We start from the raw sequence: 27544 nt of genomic DNA on the forward strand, positions 1-27544 counted from the left end.
TGCTTTTCTATTTTTATTAATATTTACAAAATATGGTAAATTTATAACATTTGTCTGCTTGCACATAGCAATAATACAAAATCCCTCAGGTTCGCTACTGATGCATTATCCTAGTGTGTTATAAAAGTTTTATTTTGAAATTACTGAAAAGCACACCTTATTCAGTATTTTTTCCATTCACTTAGATATACATGTCATATTAAAAAATACACGTATTGTATTTTCTTGGTGTTTCAAGATACAAGGGATCACAAAAACACCCATCTTTTTCAGATCCAGGGTAGAAGTCTTGTAGTGAGCATTTCACTGCAACTACCAAGTACCATTACTCTCAAATTAAGCATTCACTAGAGTGATTAAAAAAAAGATTTAAAAATATGGGGAAATGCTTAAAAACAACTTCTGCAGATTATTAGCATTAGGAGGTGGGAAACAATAATGATCCCAATTCCAGTAGTTCTTTGTTTCTCCTTGGATATGTTCAGATTAAGATCTCAACAGAACTAGTAGATAAATATATTAGAAATATTTAATGACTGCTGCCATGATTCTGGGAAAATTATCACTTTTTAGTTTCTATAAAATATGAATTTTTCTAACACATTATTTGTTGTTTTTCAGTCAAGATTCACACACCAGTAGACAACAACCTCCCTTAAAACACAAATTGAAAGCAGTTCTTGGTACATTGCTAACAACACAATGCACTAAGTAGGCTTTTTCTTTTGTTCTTTTTTTTTTCTTTTTTTTTTTGTTTGCCTGTTTAATCCTGCATATACAACAATATTATACAGGAATCCTCATAGAAAAGAGGACAAAATTGAGGTTTCTGTCATGGACAAAAACTTTATAAAAACATAATACAATTAAAATACAAAATATATATAGTACATGTCAGATTAGTTACTAGTGGCATTTGAGGTTTCTGGAGACTGAAGAAATTCATAGGGATCGTGAACCATGTCTTGCTGTTCTCCAACACTCAGATGAGAGGGGCTTCCTGTAGAACATGGGGCAAAAAATCAAAACTTTTAGAACTACAGAAGTGTAATGAAGAGATAGTTATGTATATAAACAGCACGGTTATTTCACATTCTCAGTTTATACTTTTAAATTATATTTAAATGGGAGATTATGAAAAAGAAACCACAAAATTCTTAGTAATTTAGCTAATTGCTAATTTAGTAATTGGAAAAGTAGTCATATTACTCTGAGTTGAAAAATTATACAAAATACCACTGAGTATCATCCAACCAACATCTCCTACCTTCTCAGAATGACACCAAATTGTTAAGCAGTTTATCACCGAATTTTACAGTTAACAATGGAATGCTGTTGTAGTAGTTGCTGCATGCAGCTATGCTGAAGCAAAATAAACATTATATACTCCTTAGTATTTCTAAAGGCATTAAATGCAAATCCTTATAGGGATTTGCCAGTCAGTATCAATTTACTTCACGATTACTTCAATCACACCTACTCAAAAAATAAGTAACTACAATTAGTGCACTTAATTCCAGAGGTAAAAAGTATGTCTTCTTAGTTGTCTTTGCCATACATATTTAAAAATTAAAACATGATCCTGCAGTCAGTACACTGTTCTATCAGTGTAATTTCACACAAAGATTCATGTAAATTAAAATGTAAGTTTAAACGAATTTCAATTGGAACACAAGTACTGCAACTTCTGTGACACAGCTAACTTTACCAAGATGATGTTGGTCTCTTTCAGAGGCATTGGAGAGGGAACTCAAATTGGATGAAGGCCGGGATCCCACTCTGTCAGCCTGAGCTTCATGAAGGTCCTGCAGCAGCTTAGTTGTTTCATCCAGATGTAAATGATTATCGTCATGGTCAAGCTCCTTCTTCACTTTTCCTAAGAGCCACCAGTTACCAACCAAAACCCATAATTAGCATATGTACACTGACTCATGAATTACCAAGTCTTATAAAAAAATTCTAAAATAAATTAACACAAGTGTTGTCTACTACACAAATGACCTCAACCTTGCATTTTCCTTCACACTTCTAAAAAGTAACAGTTGCAGATCTGTGTGATATTGGAAGATGAAGGAAAGCACCACAGGAAATAGCTGAAACTGAACTGACTGAACTGAACTGAAATGCCCACTATTTAAACAGCTGTAAGAGCTTAATTTGTCTTACTTATCTTTTAAACTCCAGACACGAAATCATAAGATGGTTTGCTTTGGAAAGGACCTTAAAGATCATCTAGTTCCAACCCTGCTGCCATGGGCAAGGACACCTTTCACTAAACCAGGCTGCTCAAAGCTCCATCCAACCTGGCCTTGAACACTTCCAGAGATGGGGCATCCACAGCTTCTCTGGGCAACCTGTTCCAGTGCCTCGCTACCTTCACTCTAAATAATGCATTTAGTTTGCAGCAAAGAAGTCAGTAGAACACTTAAATATCTAACTTAAAATACAGTTAAAATAGGACATGTAATTTATGGAGGCAAAGAAATCTCCATCACAGAAGAACAGTATCTTTTCCAGTTACCGTGATTTTATAATAAGCCAAAAAAACCTGAAATTGCAAAGAACTGGAAATATGTGCCAATATATGGTATTCTTTCATCTGAAGACCTAAAAATAATTCACTCAACTTTAAACAGGAAAACAAACTCTTTCCCTTTGTTTTCTTTGATGCAATTCTTGCTAACTTTTCAAGAATTATGATAACAAGTAATGCCATAAACTCTCTCTGGAAGCCAACTAATCTACAAGTATGATTATTTACTTCTAGTTCAAAGAAGAAAACATAAGTGGTTTTCAGTGGCACAAGAAATTCACAGTAAAACTGATATGTTTAAACATTATCTATAAAATGGATATTCATTTTTTACTGAACCAAATAAAATTAAAGTGTGTGACAGCATAATCAGAGCTTACAATTGCTTTTCAAACAGCATCTATGTCAGAAATCCTGCTGGAGGGCAGGAGGGCTCTTCAGAGGGACCTGGACAAACTGGAGAGATGGGCTGATTCCAACGGGATGAGATTCAACAAGGCCAAGTGCCGGGTCCTGCATTTTGGCCACAACAACCCCATGCAGCACTACAGGATGGGCACAGAGTGGCTGGAGAGCAGCCAGGCAGAAAGGGACCTGGGAGTTTGGATTGACAGGAAGCTGAACATGAGCCAGCAGTGTGCCCAGGTGGCCAAGAAGGCCAATGGCATCCTGGCCTGGATCAGGAATAGTGTGGCCAGCACGACTAGGGAAGTGATTCTTCCCCTGTACTCAGCACTGGTGAGGCCACACCTGGAGTACTGTGTCCAGTTCTGGGCCCCTCAGTTCAGGAAGGACATTGAGGTGCTGGAGCAGGTCCAGAGAACAGCAACAAGGCTGGTGAAGGGACTCGAGCACCAGTCCTGTGAGGAGAGGCTGAGGGAGCTGGTGTTGTTTAGCCTGGAGAAGAGGAGGCTCAGGGGAGACCTCATCACTCTCTACAACTCCCTGAAAGGAGGTTGTAACCAGGGGGACGTCGGTCTCTTCTCCCAGGCAACCAGCAATAGGACAAGAGGGCATGGTCTTAAGCTGTGCCAGGAGAGGTTTAGGTTAGATATTAGGAAGAAATTTTTTCCAGGGAGAGTAATCAGGAATTGGAATGGGCTGCCCAGGGAGGTGGTGGATTCACTGTCCCTGGAGGTTTTTAAGATGTGACTGAATGTGGCACTTAGTGCCACGGTCTAGCAACCACGGCGGTGTTGGATCAAGGGTTGGACTTGATGATCTCAGAGGTCTTTTCCAACTTGGTTGATTCCTATAATTCTATGATTCTATGAAATCTGTAGAAATCTTCTTTTCCTTTAAGTCTTTCATTACCTTGATTATGTTTTATAATAGATAGTTTGGCCTCTTTCACATTCTGAATTAAAGGTATCTTAAAATATAAGCAGGTTGTTAGCTTGGATGACATTTGTGAAGGCATTTGACCAGCTCAGCAGCCTGCAGAAATGGCAACAGTACTTCTAGCATTTAAAAGATACCTATCAAAGGCATGTATTTCAAACAGCATCCTAATACTTTTACACAACTGCCTTATCTGAGGATAAAGTCTTTCCAGCACCTGAAGTTTCTTATGATTTTTGTTTTGGGATATTCCAAGTGGTGATATGATCATGCTTCACATACTTACCTAATTCCCAAGTTATTTCAAAAGACATCATATGAAGTAACATCATTTCTGAGCTAAAGCTCCACACTGATTCTTAAAGTTTATGTTACTATGAACACAAAATACAAGCAAAGCTATCAAAATTGTATTTCTTCAGTTGTACAAGAAAAGTTAGCTTGGATAGCACATGGATGTCTCAAAGGAAAAACAGAGCAAGGTTCATTTATCTTGTACCAGCCCTAGACTTTTACTTATGTCAAAATAGACTTGATACTACTTTTTGAACACTTTTTTAATCTTAGCAAATCCAGCTGTCATTTTGTCTGTGGTACAACTAAACCATAATTGATGTCCTGTATATTTAATTACTTACCTAATGAACTTAACATAGAAATATCAAGAGATACATCTGAATATGGTTTCATAGAGAGAAAATCCAAGTCAGAAGAGTTACTGTCCCCAGCAGATTCTCCAACCTATTAAAACACAAGAAATAGAAAGACTAGCCATAATGACAAGCTGTCATAATAACTTTCTAATGTTTAAGATAAATGCAAAATCTGTTCCCTCAAAAGTGTGCATCACAACGCTTGAGACTGGGGCATCCATAACCATCTCGGCCAACCTGAAATTCACAGATACTTCAAACATGGTTCCACGACAGACCAGTCGTATGAATGGCAAGGGATGTGCACAGTAATCTAAGTATCTTTTATCTGATATCCAGAACTGTTGAAACTCAATTACACACTCAACTCCTTCATGTCTCACAGAAGAACCCTGGTAGGTGTCCCTACCATGAACCTCTCCCAGATCCCCTTTTCCCTCATCTTCTCAATGCATGAACACTGGATTTATTGATATTTTTAGTATGCTGGGCTTTCCTATACACAGTATCAGCTGGAACTGGCCTCTCTAGTATTTCTTCTATACATGTGCATAATGACATACAGCCTGCACTACAACAATTTCATTTCTTTCCACACCTGTTGCCATACTACTAATGTAATGGCACAAAGTTAGAAATCAAAGTAAAAGTCACTAAGCTTCAAAACCTATTCTAATAGAAGTCTCTGAGGATGCCTATTCCAGTAGGAGAAATAAGACACTCAACACACAACCAGGTATTATCTTTTAGAAATATAAAACTTAGCACTTTAATGAATTAATTTAACCAGTCACCTTCTAGACAAAGATGACTTTCCATAAAACATAATGAATACTTATAAAACTATAAAATTTTATTAGTTGCTATATTGTGATCCATATAATTTTTATGTGAATTGGCATGGAATGCAATGCATTAGTTCTGTTGTCACAAATAAATTGAAAGATAAAACCCGCACCACTTAAAGAAAGATTTGATTAGTAGCTGTGAAAGCATAAAAGATATGCATTTTTTACCCATGCTTTCTACGACATTTTCAATGGATGTGGTAAAACTAATCAATACTAACGATTTTTTACAATTTTACAGCAGGTTGAACCTCAAATATTCATCAGCAGATCAAGTATCGTTTTCAGTTTCCTAAGTGATCTTCCTGCATTGGATTTAATTACACATGCTGAAATAAACTGGAGAATACAGAACAATAAAGCCACTAACTGCCAAAGAATTAATTTTCAGTACTGAAACATTATTCTAGAGACTATAATTTTAATATTCTACTTCAGACTATGCACATCCTTGCCCTGAAACAAAATGAATGTCTCAATACTACTTTTTGGGGGTTTTTTATGTTGGTTTTTTTTTCTGTTGTTCCTCTCCAACCATCTTACCATAATCTGTTTGGAAGAATCCAGACAGGTATTATGCAACTTGTGTTCTTCTTTTATAAGAACTGGCAGAACCTAAAGAACAAAGGAGTATTTTAGATCTTAGCATTTCATAGCTTATATTTCCTAAAAATGTTTTCTAATAATGCTTGTGTAATTTACTGGTTTAGCACAAGAAGATCCTGGGCCACCACAGAACATTATCACATTTTGTGATGTTTGAGTAGAACCTTTATGAAAAAAAAGACTAGCTCTTCTCTAAGGGCAATCATATACATTCACATAAACAATTCAGAACTAACCAGAACAGGCTCTTCAGGACGAACCTAACAGCTTCCTCTTTCTCCTATACTCCACTTACCATCTTTTTCTGCATTACTATACGGAACAAATACACATCAAATAAAATCAAGAATTTGAATGCTGGAAGCTCCAAGAACATCACTTTCTCTACCTTAAATGTTCAAACACCTTTTCTAGTTAAAAAAAACCCAAACAGACTGAATGCCAGCATAACTTACCTTAACTTCATCCAGTGGTTTTACTGGGATGTTTCGCCTCTGGAAAGAAAGGATACTAACAATTGCTTATATTTAACATATAATAAAGACCTCTTTCTTGTACAATATCAAGTATTTTCAAACTTCATGCGCAAAAGAAGGCTAGAGACAGCTAAGTTTTTCACATATCTGCAATGCAATTACAATGTAACAGTTAATGTTCCGCAATAATTTAGCATTATGCATTTTAACTAATCTTTGAGTCCCCTTATGCTATTTCCTCTGTTCACAAATTTTATATTCAAATGCAGTATCTTAGTCACTACTTCAGTAACTTCTGATCACAAATCATCTAAGGTTGTACTTTCAGAGATACTATTCTTACTCAAATGTAGCAGCACAAAATGCTCAAGCATAAAACACCATGGCACATCATCACTGAAACACATTTAATTATGTAAAATCAGCATATATCAACATATATCACAACTGAGCAGCACTTTTAAGTGTAAATACCTATTGACCATTTGAGAGGTCTTCAGAAATTCTCATGTGGAACCACATTCATAGAACAAGGTGGCAAAAAGGAAAAGGCACATTTCTAAAGATAAGTTCACTATGTTGTATACGCACATTTGTATATGTAGAGAGTATTCAAAGTACAGGGTTGTAACTTTTTTGTTTCATATAGTCTTTTTCCTGTAGGGAACTGGTAAAAAATAGCCAGAAAATTCTGAAGGATCGTCTTGTGGTTTTCATTCTATTGCCTCCTTTTCCCCAAACACCACGCACCTTTATTCTCTTTCTGTGTGCAGAGATTTAGCATAATCTCATTTCCACCATGTCAGGAAATCTAAGTACCTTCCATCTTCCCATCCTGCCTCCCTTTTTTTATTCTTCAATCATTCACAATGTCAGCATTTTAAATAGCAGACAATTATTTCAAACTAAGAGTGGTTTTCAGAGTGAAAATAACATGAAACAAGATCTTGCAATTTCTATTAGTCTATTTGGTCTTGGGAATGCAAACATTCCCACTAGAATCATACACATTTCTGAGAAAAACCTCTTCTGCAATCTTAGTATGAATCCCATCAGGAAAGTGTTTTTGTAAATAAGTTAAGTTTTTCCTTCAGACATACTACATGAATTTAAAAGCTAACACTGGTGGGTAAAAGATACCTGTACAGTGATATTAATCTGTTCTTCAACATTACTTCCATGTTCCAAACAATTAATCCTTCCACAAGAAGTATATTTTGCATTTCAATTAAGAAAAACACCAAAAACCTCAACAAAAGCATTGCAATATAACTCAGAAGTAGGTACGTAAGTTATCACATTGAGTGACAAGACTGCCCAAACACTATTCAGTTGGTTAGTCCCTGCTATGTCGCATGCCCCCGCCCCTTCCTTTCTGCAGCCACATAGTGAACCACGTTGGAGAACTGATCGAGCCAGAGATAAGAAAAAAAATTACTCCTCTGTTGATTAATTCAGTCTGTAATTTGGTTCACAGCACGGCTGCTTGAACAGCTAAGCTTGAGCTGCTTAAACTGACAGTGGAAAGCAAAGCATCTCATACAACATTGAAAAACAAACAGGTTCATTCTTGTTCTGATGAACTTGTGACACTTCTGTGCATCAAGAACGCACCTGCTTTAGCTGATAAATAGTTTTGGAATGATCGCCACTGGTGATCTGGTCCAGAAGATCATCCACTATTTTCTTGCTGTAACTTCCAGCGTCTTTCACGAATTCTTGTAAGCTAGCAGGAATGGAGATAAGCATTAAAGAAAATGTTTATTTTCGTAAAAAATATTTCAACTCAAAATATGGTTTTCCCCAACAACACTACATTACACCTATATTTTCTTTCTTCTTTAACTCTTTTATGCTACTTCAGAAAATCAATTAAGGCCTTCAAGACAGAGTTTTTTCCTTTTTTCTCTGTTAACAATATGTAAATATTATGTAGATAAATGTGTGCGCAAACTTGTTTTTCACAACTACCAACAAATTCTGACTTGAACTATCATTGATAGTCACTTAAAAAACAAAACCCTAAAAAGAGAAAAAAGCTTGCCACTAATTCTTTTGCTCCAAGATTAAGAATTAATGAAAAGTGGCATTTTCCTTTTCAAGTAACTTTAACTCTTTTGAAACTCCTTGAAAAATATCACTGTTTTAAAGCCACTGAAATCTATTACTTGCCTATTTAAACCTATTTTCTGATAGGTGTAAAGCAGAACACTAAAACTTTAGCAACCTGTAATATACTGCCATTGAAGACCCTAATAACAGCCTTGCAATAAAATTGGATAATTTAAACCCACCTACAATCAAAAGCAAAAAAACCAAAAAACCAGCACAGAAACCCCACCAACCAGGATGAAAGCTAGCTCCAAGTTTTATAGTGATTTATTTTAAAAATAAGTTTTAGAATAAAATATCAGGATTTGAACACTCCTAGTTGGCATTTAGTCCAAATTACTTTGCATAAAATTGCTATGAGAAGTTAGACTTTCTAATTTGGAAGTGCTTACCTTAAGGCACACTGTATTCCAGTTTCATCACCATATGCTGAGTACAAGAGTTCCATCTCATCTGGTTTCAAATCATGAAATATAGAGTTGTTTTGCAAGGAAGGTGCTGTACTAGCACTTGTAAGAAAGGTTACTAAGGTAGAAGAAAGAGATGATAAATTATTAACACAACTGTAAAAGACCACTTGGGCAAAAAAATTAAAAGTGCAGTGTCTTTTTTTATCCAAATGAAATCAAGAGCAATATCTCAAGGACACTTCCAGACTCTAGAATCAGTGCAACTATTTTAACCATATAAACAAATGTATTTATATTACTGGAAAATCAAGAACTAAGTTAAGCACCACACTCCCAGAAAAAAAAGATTCATGGCCACACCTCCTTTTATATTTCTACTTTTTGTGTGTGTCTACTTTAGTGTTGGTTGCCAGTCAGTTTCTTGAGAGCAGATTAGAAACTATTAAAAATATAAATAATACAAGGAAAAAAAAATCCACAGTCTGCAAAACCCTCGTCATGTGATGTAAAAAGTGACTGAAAGTTTTTTTCCCTCAACTGTAAGCACAGTTAGTCTGGAAAAAATTATCTCCCACAAAGAAAACACACTACCATTATTGAAAAGCTTCTAGTGTGGCTGTAACACTAAGGCAAAACATTAATCCATAAACTTCCTAAATAAGTGATGTTTAATAAGCAAAAAAGTCATTTTAAAACTGCATTCTGCTGTCAGTGGAATAATTATACACTATAAGAATAACCAAGCAAACTTGCATATCAAGACAGGTAGAAACTGAAACTATTTTATTTCAAGTAATTGCTCAAATATTTAAAAAACAAAAAGCTAAAACATGTTCTTTGGCATTTACCTTTATTTCTTCGTTCATCTTTAAAACCCAGTGTAGTGAAGCCAGGTAGTAATTTGCTTGACAGAGAACTCAGATCCACTGGGTGAGTCTCTTCCTCTAATAATTTGATTTAAAAGAAGACTTAGAAAAGCATCTCATGTGTACAATTTATGGTGAATATTTAGATTTTACTATTTTAAAATGTTGCAATTAACATAAAGACTAAATGTCTTTTAATCTATACATTAAGTATAGGTACTGTAATTCAGGTTCTCCATTTAAACTTCAAAACACATGATGTAAGTATGTCTCCATGTCTAATTGACAAGATCTATGGCTTACTTATTTCATTTTTAGAGTATACAACAATGTGTGATGTATACTAGCTGATTCACAAACATTCAAGACCCAGATTTTATGAACTGATAAAAGCAGTTTCTTATGTTGACTAAATGGTAGTTCGTTTATAGAAATCCAGACACCATGACCATCACTGTCTAAACTTTCAGTGGCATAATTTCAGAGGTACTAAAGCACATGAATTTTATTAATTTTCAGATATAGGGAAGGGAATGTTAGCAGACAAAATGCTCAATTTCATTCCAGAAAAATTACTACCAAATGAAAAAGAATTGAGACAATAATAGTGTTAAAAGCTCATGTCTCCCAGTGTGATTAGTCTAAAGCACTCATATATTCATCAATGAAACAACAGATAAGCTGTGAACAAATTCCAATCTCAAAAGGTGCAGAGAAGAAAGTGCTAAATCAACATGCCATACAGGAGCATTAGGTCTATGACATTTCATTCATTACAAACTTTCAAAACTTCTAGATTTTGAGCTTGAAACTAAAACAAGTGAAAAGCATAAGCCAATATAAATAGCATATAGTAGTAACAGAACAAAAAAAAAACAAACAGAAAAGATCAAGAAATTTAGCTAATGATTTAAATTAGGAAATAAAAAGGTAAAAGATTATTCTGAATTTCATTCTGTGCATTGCACATTTACATAGGATTACAGCACTTTCATTCACCTTCAGACTATCAGGTTTTAACACTAAACTGTACTTGCAGCAAAAGCTTGTATTCCAAGTCTTTATAAAGTTGTAGCAATGTATAAGTGCTTATAAAGAGATATTATTTTATCTTCTTACTGTTAGCAATAGTAAAACAGAGCATCTGAAGAGAGAAAATTTGGAAGGCAAAGAGAAACAACTTTGAGGTGTTTGGGAAAATGGTTTGGGAAATAATTAATGAAAATAATAAAAATTGTTTAAAAATTAAAAAAAAATTAAAACTCATCTATACTACATAGGATCCGTATGTACAAAATCTGCTAGAGCATTCAAGACCGGAAATGTCTGCTTTTACCTTCTGCTTCGGGATCAGATGAATTTACTACGCTAAATAATAAAGTTCCATCTCCATTTTTTTTCAGATAACCAATCTGTGAACAGAACCACAAAGATATAGAAGTAATCATTCAAAACTGTTCAAACTCAAAAAAGGAGTTACTTCCTTCAGAGAAAACTATAAAAATCATTTTTAGCTGTATTGGGATCCTGCACTCTGGTACTCACTTTTTAATACAGAGAATTATGGGTCACAGCTATTTAGCACCACTTGGCAAATGCTTCAGAACAGAAGACTTAGGAGTAGAAGTTCATATATGCAACTCCTTATTCATCTTTCTATATCAGATCTAATGTTTTCATCCAAACAAACTCAATTCCATTATCATTAGCATGAAGCCAGCCTCTCTGACTGCTAAATCTAGAACACACTTTCTTTTTAGAAGCAGAACTCCTAGCCACAATCTAAGTCACTGCTTATTTTCAAATCTAGAATGAACTGCTTGTTTTCATATCTCACCCACAACTTTCTCTAATTAGGAGTACTTTTATGAACACATAGTCAAATTCCTAAAGAAGAAGAAGTGCTGTGACAGATCTACTGAATCACTCAAGCACAATGCTCAAAACACACATGTGAAAGACAACAGAGTACACCAGGGTCTGTAAAGATAGAGCCAGATCTGATGCAACAAGCAAAGCTGATGCCAGAAACTGACTACACATGAATTGGGCAAAAAAAGACCAATCTCTCAGTAAACGGGGAAAATGAAAACTATTCTCTCCCTACAGAAATATTAGTAAACACTTTGAAGTAAATTGAAAAAAAAATATCTCGCCTATTTTGTTTTTTTCTCCCCTCCCTCTGAAAAACTTTAAAACTCTCTCTATACAGGAGGTCAAAGCTAAAGTTGGCATATAATAAAAACAGAGGTAAGAAAGGAAAGAGAATGAACAGGAGAAATACCTTCAAGTGATGGCAAAAGTTAACAATGGCTGAGCTCTAAGAACATGCCAGTGTTACCTAGATTCTGGGACACACAGTGGGTTGTCCAGCTGATTAACAGCCTAGACAATGAAGAGCTGCACACCTCAAGCAACTTTCTCAAAAACAGACTGCATCAGCATGAAAGGCCTTTTCAGTGAAGCTAGCAATTAGCAGAAGACTGGTATTGCTTTAAAGAATTTCTAAAAAGCCACTGTTAATTTGGAGGTTTCAAACAGCCTTCAATCCTAGCAAGTCTTCTAATTATCTAAAGAAACAGAAATATACTGAAGCTAAACCTTCACCCACTATTCTTTTAAGCTTTACTTCCTAATCCAGTTGAGCCTAAGGTGACTGCATAACAAGAAACAGCCATTTAAGTTTGAAGGCACACCACTACTAATGCTTTAAAGCAAAGTTTCTTCTGCCACAGTTGTTAAAAAATTAGGTAGAAAAGTCAGGATGTAGCAACATCCTGATTCTTTTCTCGATTGCAGTGGCCACTACAGTGACAGATGAGAAATGAGAATAAGGGTAGTAATAAGAGTCCACATGAGTCAACCGAAACAGTGTAAACATATCTCAATACAGGTCTGTAGTGAATGTCTGTAGCATTCACTCCAATCCCAGCACAAAGAAATGAAGGAATCCACCACCACTATCAAACTGCTTAAAAAACCACAGCCCATAAACAGCTCGTTCTGAGAACACTGCACCAATGGCATCATTGTCCTTCTAACCCATGGAAGGGCACAAAAGCCAAACACATGGAACAACATCAGAATCACATTTAAGACTATCAAACCTGCTCTCTTATCTCAGTTATTGAAGGATGTCTGTATTTTGTACTCATGCTACAGCTGACAGCTACTGCTTGTAGGTACAAAACTACAAGAGGTTACAGACTCTTCTTATGGAAAACTTCCCATTGGAAACAGTAATTTAACACTTAAAAATTCCTGAATTCCTTGGGGGGGTGGGGCAGGGAAGGAGGAATCCTAATAACACTTCAACTTATGCATAGTTTGCTTTTTCTGAGGTTGCTACAATAAGAAGAATGTGATGTTATTTTAATCACATGCTAATTCAAGACTGAGCAACATTTCACTGCTTCCTGCAACAGAATTTCCAAAGATGTTCAACACACAATACAACCCGAGATCCATTTAGGACACCCTACGATGGCTTTCAGTGGGAACTAAATGACACACAACAGCCATACTGGCAATCCACACAGAGCATACATCCTAGATGTTACAGTCCCAGAAAACACAACACTAAAGCCTGTCTCCTAGCATGAATCAAAGCATTCAATAGTCAGATACAAAATGGAATTGCAAACTGCACTGTGCAGTGGACCTTGCTGTTGGGTAGATATCGATTGATCCTATCCCGAGCTTCATCTGCCGCATGTTCCACTAGCGCCAGGACATGCTCTTCAGCAGTGCTGTCTGTCAGGCTGCATGCGTTTCCCTCAGGTTCAAAAATGCAGCTACAAAACAGAAGAGGAACAGCTGTAGAAATTAAAAGTGAAAACAAAACAAAGGGTTGAATTCTGGGTTTTCCTAATAGAACAATCAGTCCCACTACTCTCCCAGTGTCAGTCTACTTCAGCATTTAAGTGGAATTATAATCATATTATGAACTGAAGTTTTGGAGCAGAAGCTGAGAACTACTAAACTACTGAATTTCAAAAATGTAATAGTTTCTGTACCTTGGTGAAAGTGAAGTATTACAAAACGGAGACTGGGAGTAAAACTGCATTAATACAGGTGAATGCTATATGTATCCTTAGTCTCCCACATGCATGAATATGCTATTTTCACAAATTCCAAACAGAAAGATGCAGAGAAGATATTACTTGATGAGGGATGGAAACTATGTAACTAATCAGAGGAAAAAACCAACAGGCTTATCATATTGTTGCTTGCAGTAGGACACAGCTCCCAGTCTAACAGGGAGACCTTTACTTCCTGTGTTTGTTAGTATTGGCAATTAGCATTCCTAATCAGTATTAATCACACCATTCCTTGTGATTGAAATTACTGAATTAAACATTTATCTTTCAGTAGATCCCTTTTCATTAAAGCACCAGAAAAATAAAATTGTAACAGATAAGCATACCCAAGATGGAACAGGACATAGGTATTACATAAAATCAGAAGTAGGTAATATCATAAGGACAAGTGTGAAGATATCACAGAATATGGCAGTCTTCACTATATTTTATATATAAAATAAACGTGGTACATCAAAATATTTCAGGGCATTATAGGGACATTAGACACTAGGGCCAAACACCTTAGGTACTGGGTAGAGCATCTCCTCACACCAAATCCATTTCTCTCTCCTGGGTTATCTTCTTCCATTTGCTTAGCTAAGAATTTCTCTCTGTATAGAGATTCAGATCCGATACACAAGTAAGTTTTGCTATTAAAGACAATAAAAAGATCACAGGATCATACTATTACGAGACAAATGTGTTATACGATTTTTGTTTCATTGAAACTTAAGAAAGGGTGTACACAGCAGGAAACTCCTCAACAACTGGCACTTTCTATCACACTCTACAGAATAATTAAAGGACAAGAATTATAAGAGAATGTTCAGAAGGTTGCAACATCCTGAACAAAACTTTCAAAAACTACTTAAACATTAGGACGTCCAAGTGATGAAGTCACTTTTTAAACTACAGTATAGAGGTCTAAGCTGCTTTAACACTTTCCAAGCACTGACTTCCCTCTTTCCCTTTTTATAACTGCGAAATGCAAAGGCAAAAAATCCACTATTAGGTTCAATTCTTCCCGCAAAGCTCTTACTGTTCATCAGAAAGAATAATACCAATCTTACTGATGCAAAAATACAAGTGTTTAAAAGGTCAAGTTAACTAGAAAAAACAAATTAATTCCAACGACTAAAGTTGCATAAACATTGAAAAGAACAGGAAGGTAAATTAAGGTAAATTCATATCACAAACTCATTGCAAAGAAACCAGTACCCAAATAAAATCAAAGGTCAGTTATTTTTAACTACATGAATTGTATGTTAAGGTAGATATTAAAGACGGAGCAGTACTACATGGATTGGCAGTGCCATTTGCTTGCTCTTTGGCAAGGTACGAAAATACTCCTGTAGTGGAGTTAATGCAAGAATTAATCCTGGGCACCATGCAAAACAAATTGTGTATCTCCTAAAAAAAACAAAGAACCAAAAACCAAACTACCTCCCCCTCATAAAGGTGCTTTCAGTTGATTGCTATATACAGTTCAAAAAAGAAGGAACAAATGACATTTTGTTAGTTCTCCATTATAAAGCAACAGGTATGTTTCTGCATGCTGTCAACAGAATAGTTTCCACTAAAAAAACTACTCTGTTTGAAATTTTTTTAAAGATACATGTTGCAGTCTTCTATTTCCACAAAACAACTACATTAAAATACCACTTCTTTCACCAGACATTAAGGAGGACTACAAAAATTCTTGAAGGGTAAAAGAAAATAAAAGATCTGGCTGATTAGAACTCTAAAGTTCACTTTTAAAAAAAATGAGACAAGACATTTCAACTTTTTTACTTTGAAGGTTTAGGAAAGAAGCCTGCAGAACATATCCACATGATCAGATTATTTAAGACATAACTAGTGATGCTCTGTTACAGGTTTTCTTTCTTAAAATTGCAGCTGAGATAATACTCTACAATTTAAATTCAACATCTGTCTTTGGATGTTTATGCAAGAATACTGAATAAAAGTTGCTTGTAAATTACAGTTTCTGCTAAGATCTCCTAAAATAACTTGACTACATTTAGATTCAAAAAAATGTTACTAAAATTGGATTTTAGCTGTTAAAAACCATGGCTTTGTGAAATGGGGGTGCCTATTAGCTGGAAGATTACTATTGCACTAGCAATGTATTTTATAAAGAAGCTTAATAAGATTTCACTGGGGAGATGTTATCTGTATCTACACATCATGCCAGACAAAGTTAAAGTTAAATAAAATCATTCACTGATCTGGGACCACTCTGCCCTCCCAGAAAGATCCTGTTACATTTTGATACAGTCATCCATTTTAGAATAGGAGAAAAAAGGGACAAAATGCAAAAGGTACTCGTGGCTATATTCAAAATAAAGTAAAATTTCTAAACATCATGAGAAGAAACTACTCATTACTTAATATAAAGAATAATAAAAATATCTATATAGACATTCACTGTAAGTGTTTAAAAGAATATGCAGTCATCTTTTGAATTGTTTGTTTCAAGTTGGGAATCACTGGGTTATTAAACAAGTTCTGTAAATAAACAAGCAAACAAAATACAATAAAATTGTCCATTTATCCTATGGACCTCAACAAAAAAGGCTGAAAGGAGGGTTTTTTCCTCAGTTCTTTGCTGCTCTCTAATATTACAAAAGCTGCAACAAAGCAGTATGCATGCCCATTAAAACCTTTACCTAATAACTTCTTTATTTTGCTTTTTGGATTTCTTGGTAGTCTCTGCTTGTACAGGAACAACTTCAGGGACAGGTTCTTCAACTGCTGTATCTTCATCACCCAGAAGAGCTGCCTGCTGAGAAAAATCCATGTCCTGCATAAACGACATGCTGCGCTTCAAAGCTAACAGCCGTTCCTAGAATCAGAAAGGACAGAGCGGCAGGGACTTAACCTTTCCCTCATAGCCAAGATGCTATGATAATGGGATGGGATGGGAATGGCCATGGCCTTATTTTGTTCTTAATGTCTCGTTTCCAATGGCGATGCAACATGATTTGGTCATGGTAGCATGGCATCAGAATTTCTGCAGCCCAACTATCAAGAGAGAAACAAACAAACAAACAAACTGCATATACAAAACCAACTATTTTACACAAAACTTACCATCACTGTAACACATGCACACACACACACAACTTGTGCACACAGAGCAGCTCACCAAAACTTCATTTTAAAAGCCAACAACTCTATTTGAGTAAAAAGTGTATTTGCAACACACCTGAAAATTCCCCCACACCCAACACCTTGTAAAAAGTAGAGCTTTCTTGTTTATGCAGAAGTAAAACTTAAATGAGATCTTGTTTTCAAAGTTTCAGCCAGAAGCAATATTTGGCAATAGGGTTTTATATATGTGAATCTTAATTGCTTCCACTGAGGCCAGGGGAAGAAACTCCTACAGACTTCTGCAGTGCAGATACAGTTGAGAAATAAACAAAAATTACTGAGTTATAATAAGAATGCTATCAAGCCCTTAAATATAGCAGCACTAACAGGCATTGCTATGGTTAAACACAGAAAGATGAAATAACATTTATCATTGTCACTAATTATGTTCCTTTAAGTATGATAACAACAACAAAAAAAAACCCAACTGTTTTCTGTTTTTAATAGGTCTCTTACTTTGCTCATCATCTTAAAGCCTGTGTGCAGTATCTTCTTGGCTAGCTTGTAGTAAACAGTATCTGGTCTGTTGTAAGTCATTGCATTATCACACATCAGTTTAAAATCTGCCTGTAAAATACAAGACAAAAGAACTGTTAGAAATTCTAAGTCCTTTATTAAATGACTGGAAGATACCATTCCACCATGGTAGCTCTGTGACGAACACAGTAATATTTTAGCAGCAAATTCATGGAGTAAATGCAAGACAAAAAGTAACACAGAAATGCAAACAAGCCTTTTTTGTTTCTTCAAGATGCTCCCAAACTTCCCTTTTTAAGTAGTTGAATAAGACAGTCCAGCAAGCCAGAATTTAGAGACTCGAGGGCATTGCTGATGGCAAGGTTATTATAAATATTTTTTTACTATTTCCTATAAAGCTCTATAGCATACCTAACAAAACAGAATAATCTTTGTCAAAGCACTTGTAAGAAATATAAGCCATTCTTTGTTCACCTTGCTGGACCTTTCAAGAGAAGAGATTAACCCTGAGAAGTAAGCCAGTGCTCTCTGCCAAGTTTATTGTTATATCAACACCACTCTAGGAAACAGTAATTCTGTTAGTAATTCCCCAATAGAACTTCAGGGATCAGTTAAGGAAAACTCCTTTCCTTCCAGGAGCTGGCGATATCATGAAAAGATTTCTTACTGCACTCTCTGTAAGACCACGATGCATCTAATAAAGTATTACAACAATAACAATACATAAATTAGCTATGGCAAGTTGCCAATAAACTTGCCAAGTAACTGTCTGCCATTTCAAATGAAGCCATATGGAAAATAAGACAATTAAAGTTAAAAAATACGTAGTTGTTATAGACTCTTACACAAGAAGTTTCAGTATATCCATAGTTCTCTTGCAGACAAGTCAAAATTACATTTTAATCAATCTAACCAGGTCTAGATTCAAAAAGAAAAGAATAAGGAGAGGCAGGGAGAGGAAAAAAGAGCTCCAGGTTCTTCAACCACTTAAGTCTTTGTGATAGCCTCACTCTTGTATAAGTTTAGCAGCATGCTTTCCATAGAACTTCAGAACATGTTCTTGGTATCCACAGTAATTTGTAGTAGAATCTGACAAATACAGAGTATTCGTAACACCCTGAATACACAAAAGTGCTCAGTTCTGAACAAAATGCACATTAATTAATGTCAGAAAAGCTTCTACAGTTAAAAAGAATCTTCAGTTTCTTATTAGTTCTGAAATATCTACATCTTTATTAATTCACCTTGAATTCAGTGACTGATTTGTATTCATTTGCTGCAATTTTTTCCTTCATCGTACCAAAATCCATAGGGTGTTTTATTATCATGGAATATCCAGGAGCGATGGCATCCGTGACTGGAAAAGCAAAAAACCCATGAGGATCTTTCCTAAAAATAAAAACAATACATTTAGATTTATAGCAGCAAACAAAACAGTTCTTGTTTTTATTCCACATTAAAGACATAGTAGTAGCACTTATAAAAGAAAAAAACACTAAAAGCATTCTCATAAAACAGAAGCACGTTTGAGAAATTTCTTGATAAAGGAAAGCATTTTGATTATACCTTTGTAGACTTTTTGAAACACATTAAAAAAAGTCTTTCAATTCAATGATCAACTCAAGCTAGTTCTTGTATTTTTTAATTAATTTTTGTATGTTTTCTACATCTCTACACTCCAAATTGGTCTTTTGGCTTCACTGAGTAAAAAAACCCCAATTCTTCTTGTTCATAAGGTCCTCTAAAAATAAATACGATGTTTAATATTTTTGAAGTAGTTCCAAATTCAGCTTATTGCTATGTAATAAAAAGGATTTTTTTTTTTAACATGAGATACAGGCTTAAGATCTTATTGAAAACAGTAAAATAAAAAGCCTCTCCAAATTAAGGGGATTATCAAGTAAGCAGGTATAAATTTATTTTGTATCTGACAGGGGACACAGAAATAAACATAATTAAATTAAAACAGTTCAATCTTTTAAAGTATTACAGAATCATAACTGGGTTTTAATGCCTAAATTAAATCATCACTATTTAATAAATTTAAAATGGCAATTACACTGGCCCAAAACACTTACTTCCCAGCTAAATGCTAGAATTGACAAGTTGGTATTAATTTTCCCAAACTAATCTTTAAAAACTACCAGGTCTGGCATGATTGCAAAGGTTAACAGATATACTACAGTCAGTCTTCAGGCACTATTTTCAAACATAAAACCAGGAGAAGAAATTGTGAAGTAACACATATAAATACGCATTAGACACCGTCGACAGAATGAACATACAATACAGTTTATACCTTTGAAGCTGGCGGAGGAAGTGTTCTAGTAATTGCTGGATCGGTGTGCTCTCATTTTCAGCTGCATTTTGAGATGAAAACACAGATAAGTGCAAGGAAAGAGAATATAGGTATATTTATTTATTTAAAAACATAAATACCAGAGAGAATATCTTAAGTAAAAGTACAGCTTGTAGTATATCTGAAGCTCAGCATGACATAGGTTTCAAAGCAGAAGTATATCAGATTTCTAAGCATACAGTACCTATTTCTTCTCCTTTACTGTTTTCTGAGCTTTCATCACATTAAAAACTAATAGACATTAAGTCAGATGTAATGCTAAGTCTAGTAGCTCTAAGAACATATATTAATAAAATTAAAATAAGATGTTATATATTTTTAAAGGAAAAGTGAAACTTGGCTGCTGAAATCATGCAGTTGGGAAATCCACATTCTTACAACATGTTATCAGTGCAATTTTAATGGTTTCTTTACCATTAACCCCATGCAATTAGCTTCTCTGAACTTTTCAATCACTGAGTGACAAACAGATGCAGATTTGCTGGCACATGAGATACTGATTACAATTTCACTTCCTGTACAGGTAAAAATTACACAATTAATACTACTCGTTAATTACTTGTTCCATAGTTCAGAGTGGTTGCCTTTAATGTGAAGTTTGAAACACTAAACAAGCAGCATGCTGAAATCTGGAATTAAAACTCCAACTCTTCACCATGATATTGGAGCGACATTTCCCTTCTTAACTGGAACAGGTAAGGTAATTCATATGCTTTGAAATATCATTTTACAAGCAGATGAAAATAGAATAATAAAGAGACTAGTTTTTAGCCTGTCAGTTTTCCAAGGTTCCTGACTACCCCGAGACATAAAACTCTGACCAGAAAATTTCAGTTATCTTGACAGTTGATGGCCAACATTCCTCAATTTAATGCCCAGTCATAATTAGAAAACTCCTCAATTAATTACTTGACCAGTCAAGGGGCAGTATTCCAAAGACAAGACACACAATATTCCTAAAGACACAGCTTTTTGCTACCGGGTTCCACTTTCAAGCATATGTGTAACTGAGATCATGATGTATTTGAAAATTCTCTTAAGTAAAAGTTTCCACTGGATAATGTAGAGTTTTAACTATCAAGCAACAGCTACAGGCAGAAAAAGCACGACAAAATCTGAAATGAATAAACACACAGAAGTTGCCACACACAGTTAATAAATATTTTGGTTGGTGACAAGAATTAAGGATTGGTAAATGAAAAAAAGGGGGGGGGGTGTCTATGGTCTTTAGAGACACCCTATCACAATTTCCTGTTAATGAAAATACAGATACTAAAACTCAACATATATTATAAAAAAAAAGACTGTAACAACAACTAAGCAGTCTTCACAAGATTTTTTTTGCCTTGAACTAAGGAAAACTGAAATTTCAGACATTTTGATCACCGTTCGGTAAATGCTAAGGATAAGGCATTAGGGGAACACTGTGCACAATAATACTTTTATGCTAGCTTTATTCTGCCAAGTAATAGAAGCCAGAGACAGATGTCCTTGGCAACTTCAGTCACCTGGAAACAAACCTACTAAAACCTGTAAGCACCATGAGGAATACTGACTTTTCAGACAACGCAAAGTTCTAAACGCTGGAAAAAGTAAAGTCCCTAGATTTCAGCAAATCTTCATGAAAACTTTACATTTTGGTACCTTTGACAAAACTTCGTTGTGCATGCTTCTAAAAACAACCAAAATAATTTAATTTCTCACACTGCTCACCTGGCTGAGTTCTGCATGCTCTGACAGGACGATCTGGAGGAGGTTCAACCTCTACTTTTTTCCCAGGATCAAAGTCATCAGTTTCTCCTTCAGTGTCACATTGTTCTTTCTCCCTTTTCCTCTTTTTCTCTTCCTAGCACAGCAGGAAGAAGACATCTTTTAGAAGAACATACTTGGAATGTGCAATCCCACACACCAAAAGGAAAGAGATAGTGATTTCTTTCATATGGAAAAATCATTCTATATCTGAGTCATAATAGGGTTTAAACAACACTGCATATATTTTCACTATCACTTTTTCAATTTTCTTCTCCAATTAAAACTAAACTGTTCATCTTTTGCTACTTTGTATTTAACATAGTATTGTACTATCATTACTGTACTTCCATTGAAAAGAATGTTGAACTCTGAAGCTATTTATATGTAAAATTTCATGATAACAAGCTACACCAGAGAGCAAAGGAAGTTAATTTACTATTCAGTAAAGATCAGTCTGCCGCTCTGCTTTGATCAGTGTGCTTTTGTTTGGTGCATTGAACAGGAATGAGTAAAGTATGTGATAATTCACAAAGCCCACAAAAGAACCACAAGGACTGCTCTGTAACAGTGGTGGCAATTAATGATCTCTTCCTGAGCTTCACAGCAAAGGCAAGCCTAAATCATTCCTATAATCTTGCAGTCATTATCCATGTTTTCACGGAAAAGCATATTTTCATTAGCCTTCTTTAGTCTGCAGTTTTGCTTCTTAACTATCTGTTAGCTTATTTTGAATGCACCAATAATGAAGTTCCGGGAAAAAAATCCAAACAATCCCCACACTGTAACTTAGTAAAGGCAATTGATGATGCAGTATCTTGTATGAAGGACAGTTGTTTTGCTATATTTCAAGTCCCAGCCATACTCTTAACTGAAACATTTGTACTAAGAAAATTTTGCACTGTCTATGCTGTATTCAAGAGCTTCTGAATGATCCTATGAGATATGTCACTTTCAAGTAATTGAGTCTAACAAGTCAATTGGAAATCACAGATGTTAGCCACAAACCCATACAAAGTAGCACCAAAAAAATCATGATATGAGCAAAACTACATAACAAAAAAAGAACTAAAAAAGGAGAGAGGTCAAAGAATCATTAGTACACAAAAGAAATACTATTAAAATTTAATTGTACAAGGAACTGTACTGTCAATGCCTTCTTGCTGATTTTAATCAAACTCCTCAAGGTTCAACACACACAATTAAGGTGACCACACCATTTGCTACTAGCAAAGTCACAAAGCCTTGCATGAAGGTTATTCTAAGAGCCAATCTAACTATTGTACTACAGTACTCAACAGATCAGATCTCAGAAAGCTGTTTTGAGTAAACATATCAATTTCAATGTCCAGTAACTTGGCATATGTCAGAAAGAGAAATGCAACCAAGATTTATTTGAAAAGCTGAAAATACCCTCCCTGAAAGGGTAGCAAAACATGATTGTGACCTGGCTGAAATACAAAACATCCAACTTAAAAATGGAAGTATTCATTCAAAGCAAATAAATAAGAAAAATGAGCAGTTACAAGAAGGAAGCTTTTACTTTGTTCATAGAATCACCACGAGTATATATCTCATTTAAATGGCAGAAATACACCAATACACACACAAAGGTTTTCTAAATTTATGAAGTGCTGAGTCCAGACAGTAGGCCTCTTGGAATAGTGATTTAAACAAATAACAACAAAAAAAGCTCTGGTACTCTGCACCAGATTTTAGATCTGATTAGCAAGGATAGTGGCTGCTATGCCTGAATTCTAAAACTCTCAGCTTACCTTTCTCTTTCTTCTTTCTTCATCATCTAGATGCTTTTCTTTTTCCTTCTCAGACTTTTTTTTCTTTTTCTTCTTCTTTTCTTTATGTCGTTCTCGCTCATGATCTGATCTGTCATCATAGTAACTAGAATCATGCCCTGACCCAGAGAGTTCGGTCACTTCACTTCCTCCAACTTTAAGCACCAGCTTTAAAGGTTTTTCCAAAGGTTTATCCACATAATCTAAATTAAAAAAAAAACAAAACCAAACCCAACATTTCATAAATGCACAGAGAGATGATAGCACACAGCAATTACAGAATCAATTAGGTTGGAAAATACCTCTGAAGTCATTGAGTCCAGCCTATCACTGAACACCACAATGTCAACTAGATCACGGCACTGAGTGCCACATCCAGTTTTTCCTTAAACTGTCCTCTAGGGACAGTGACTCCACCACATCCCTGGGCAGCCCATTCCAATATAAAACCACCTTTTCTCCAAAGAAATTCTTCCTAATGTCCAACTCGAACCTCCCCCGCAGCTTGAGGCTTTGTCCTCTCATCCTATCACTCACTAGTTCCCTGGGAGAAGAGCCCAACTCCCACCGGGCTACAACTTCTTTTCAGGTGTTTGTACAGAGTGACAGGGTCATGCCGGAGCCTCCTTTTCTTCAGGCTAAAGACCCTCAGCTCCAAAGCTTCTTCTAGAAATACTGTTTGTAAGAATTTGCTGCAGGTCAAAAATATACACAATACATTTGGAAAGAAAACAATACCTAAGACTCATAAATCCAAACTAATAGACAGTCGTTCAGCACATGTTACGTTGTGATTTTCCACAAACCCGTAACATGGAAGAAACCTACTCCTCGGCTTTCCCTGAAAACTTTGCAAGATTCTTGTCAGAGCAAGGTGAAATTAAGCATCGCTCGAGCACCGCAGAGACCGGATCCCATCAGGAACAGCCGCAGGAACCACGGAGACGCCCGGGCTCACAACCCACCCCTCGCCCCGCGTTCCTCAGGCCGCCCCCGTCGCCGGCAGCCCCGGCACTTAAACCAGGGCCTGTCCCTGTGAGCCCCCCAGCCCTGCAGCGATGCCGGGTCCCGCCGACAGCCAGGGCGGAGGGAGGGGCGGGAGTGTCCCGGGCACAAAGAGGGTCTCCCCCGGCGCTTACCGCTGTAGGCGGTGGCGGAGGTCGAGCGCCACTCTGCCTTCTCCGCTTTGTGCTTCTTGTGCTTCTTCCCCATGGCACAGCCAGCGCCGGAGCCTGAACCAGCCCCGCCGGAAGCGCCGGGACGGGCGGACCCTCCCACCCCGGGCGGAGGAAGATCCGGGTGAGGGGCCGACCCGCCCTGCTCTGCACAGCGCGCCCTTTACGAACGGGCAGCGGCTGCAGTGTGCTGCCTCGGGTTCGTCCCGCGCTCCTCCCCGCTGCGCTAGCGCGTCTCTTCCCAGACCGTGCCTGCCGTGAGGTGATTCCCTGTGTCCAGCGTTGAGGGCAGGAGCGGTCCGGCCGCGCTCGTGGCGTATCCCGAGGCTGACGTCGCCATTTCCTGAGGGAGGGAAGTGCCGATCCCGATCCTTGCCTGGGCGAGGTGCACGCGGACGGGGCACCGGGAAAGGACTGGCTGTGCCCTGGGCGTGTAGCAGGCCCTGGGAATTGCTTCTCCTTGGTATCGCTTTTCCCCTAGGAGCGAGGAGGATGGATGATGCCGCAGGGGAGCTGAAGCAAGCGCTCCCAAACGTGTGTGACAACGTTCAGATCCATGTGGAAGTTCATCAGAAATCGAGCAGGTCTCTCTGATCACCACGTAACTTTCTGTAACTTGTGTCTGTTTCCTTTTGACCTCCTGCTGTGCACCCTCAGGAGCCCACAGGACTCTGCTCTGCCATCTCTGTGCTCTCCCAGGAGTTTCCGCGCAAGTGTCTCTTCCTAAGATTGAACAAATCCATTTCTCTCAATTTCATCTGATAATCAAGTTGGTGGCCACATTCGGGCCTTGCTCTGGTTTATCCTTGTCTCTCTTATGGCAGAGCTTGAAACTGCACACAGTACTCCAGATATGGTCCCACAAAGGCGTGGAAAGAATCGCTTTCCCTAATGTTGACACTCTTGGTAGCACAGCCTAAAATAAGGTTGACCTTATTTGTAGCAGGGGCACACTGCTGGCTCACTGCCATTTTGTCCACCAGTACCCCAGGCCCTTTTCTGCAAAACTGCTCTTCATCAGGTTGACCTCTGTTCTGTTCTGTTATCTGAGCAGTGAATGGAGAGATAGGATTTCATGTTTACTTTTGTTGAACCTCAAGAAGTTCCTGTCAAACTATATCTCCAACCTGCAGAGGTCCCTCTGAATGGCAGCCCTGCTCTCTAGAGTACTGACAGTCTTCCTGCTTTGGAGTTATCCATAAACTTGCTGCAATTGCTTTCCATTCCATTGTCAAAGGTGTAAATGAGGGTGTAAAAACAGTGTTAACGGTACCCCCCCACCTTTTCCAGCCTGAGTTATTGGCAGCTCTGCTTAGTCTTGGTACTAATAATCACAACCCTCTGAGCTGGACAGTCCAACCACCTCACTGTTCATTTATCCAGTCCTTATCTTAACAGTCTGGCTATCTGGATACGATAGCCAGATATGAGAGAGCGTGTCCAAGTTGTTGCAAAAATCAAGTTGTAAAATATCCACTGCTCTCTTTTTGTCAGGCTTAAAAAACAAGGAACTTGGAATTTGCACTGGTTATACATCACTGAAATTGCAAGACCAAGTTAAAGCCTTTCTGAAATCTTCAAATGGCATTCCTTTTCCTGTAGCTTTTTTCTCTTCTACTGGAATTCTCCTTATAGTATGTCCCCATCCCAAGGTATCAGCTGTCCTCAGACTTGAAAGTATAATGGAGCTTCCAAGTTAATCTTACCACATTCAGTCTGGTAGCTTGGCTATGAGTTTTTCTGTTTTTTCTGCTGAAACACAATCAGATTGCATAACTGATTTCCATTCTTGAAATCTTCTAGCTATGTCATTCTGTGTCCCCTGATATGACTTCAAACAGAGCAAACAGTATTCTTTGGATTGTGTCTTTTAATGCACAAATTAAAAACAAGTATCAAGTTTGTTGCCTTTGCAAACCGACTGAATTTGATAGGGTTTTTTCTTTTTTCCTGCAGAATGTCGTGGGGGAGTTAAGTGGGTTCTTTTGTATTGGTTTTTTTTTTGGTTGTTTTGTTGATTTTGTATGTGTGAGATGGAATCTGTTTTCCATGAAGGTTTAGCGTATGAAATAATGCACTCTGACACTAATTCATATTTCCTTATAAATGTCAATGCCATGTAGTAATGGTGTTCCTTTATTGTTAGTGCGGCCAAGAAAGAAGATATTAGGATGAGTGTCCTAAAGCTGTTGAACAGACATACCATCGTGTTTGGTGATTACAAGTGGACAGAGTTTGATGACAGTTTTCTTAAGAACAATGTGCAGTCTGTGTCGATTGTGGATACGGAGCTGAAGCTGAAAGACAGACAGGTATTTGCAGTCAAGAATGTACAGCTCTGTTCATATGCCCATGAACTAGTTGTAGGTAGATTGGTGGTGGCCTAAGGACATAAGCAAGACAAGGTCTATAGGATGACGTAGTATCTCTTATTAGGCTGACTAATATAACCAGGAAAACATGGCTAATTTTTTGGGCCTACACTGCTTAGTAAGGTCTGAAACAGAAATAGTAGGCTTCAGAGATGAATGCCAGCTGAAAACTGTAGCTGTCTTTTGTTATAGTTGGCTTTGAATGAGAAATATGATGCATTAGAAGTCTTTTCATGTTCATTCTAGCCTATTGACTTGAGCAAAAGCAGTCTTTCTCTGCATATTTTTCATCTGAATGAAGAAGGACCAACCTCTGAGAACCTGGAAGAAGAAAATGAGGATATCACTGCAGCTCACCACTGGGTGCTGCCAGCAGGTACCTGTGTGATATTTCTGGAAGGTCTAGAGCAATTACAATGAAAGAAAACCTTGGAAAGGCTGGAAGGGTTTATAGGGTTATCTGTTAAAGGTATTATTTGTATATATCGTTTAACTTTGTCCTTTGTCTATGGAACCAATATATTTGGACATTTTTCTTT

General features: G+C 36.9%; 2 protein-coding genes across 9 annotated transcripts in view; one reads left to right on the forward strand and one right to left on the reverse strand.

Moving 5' to 3' along the window:
* Positions 1-24743, reverse strand: BRD9 (bromodomain containing 9). Of its 6 annotated transcripts, none has more exons than XM_027675976.1 (18): positions 24598-24743; positions 23441-23661; positions 21630-21762; positions 19857-19917; positions 18802-18946; positions 17537-17647; positions 16597-16709; positions 14449-14538; positions 13507-13639; positions 11182-11257; positions 9828-9923; positions 8962-9094; positions 8072-8183; positions 6437-6475; positions 5919-5990; positions 4513-4615; positions 1709-1876; positions 1-1000 (listed from the first exon to the last, which is right to left on the reverse strand). In XM_027675976.1, the coding sequence occupies exons 1-18, from the start codon at positions 24668-24670 to the stop codon at positions 900-902; spliced, it is 1980 nt and encodes a 659-aa protein (XP_027531777.1). In that variant the 5' UTR covers positions 24671-24743; the 3' UTR covers positions 1-899. The 6 variants fall into 6 exon arrangements, with proteins under 6 accessions (XP_027531777.1, XP_027531776.1, XP_027531775.1 ...); XM_027675975.1 differs by having other exon boundaries at positions 16597-16712; XM_027675974.1 differs by having other exon boundaries at positions 16597-16772.
* Positions 24739-27544, forward strand: part of TRIP13 (thyroid hormone receptor interactor 13) — a 12771-nt gene continuing 9965 nt past the window's right edge. The window contains exons 1-4 of one of the 3 annotated variants that reach the window (XM_027675981.1): positions 24739-24757; positions 25115-25217; positions 26780-26945; positions 27252-27381. In XM_027675981.1, the coding sequence (XP_027531782.1) occupies positions 25126-25217; positions 26780-26945; positions 27252-27381 (388 nt within the window). In that variant the 5' untranslated portion in view covers positions 24739-24757; positions 25115-25125. The other 2 variants (XM_027675980.1, XM_027675982.1) reach the window with 2 other exon arrangements.

Source organism: Neopelma chrysocephalum, unplaced genomic scaffold, assembly GCF_003984885.1.
Source record: "Neopelma chrysocephalum unplaced genomic scaffold, ASM398488v2 Primary Assembly neopelma1_26, whole genome shotgun sequence".
Lineage (NCBI taxonomy): Eukaryota > Metazoa > Chordata > Aves > Passeriformes > Pipridae > Neopelma > Neopelma chrysocephalum.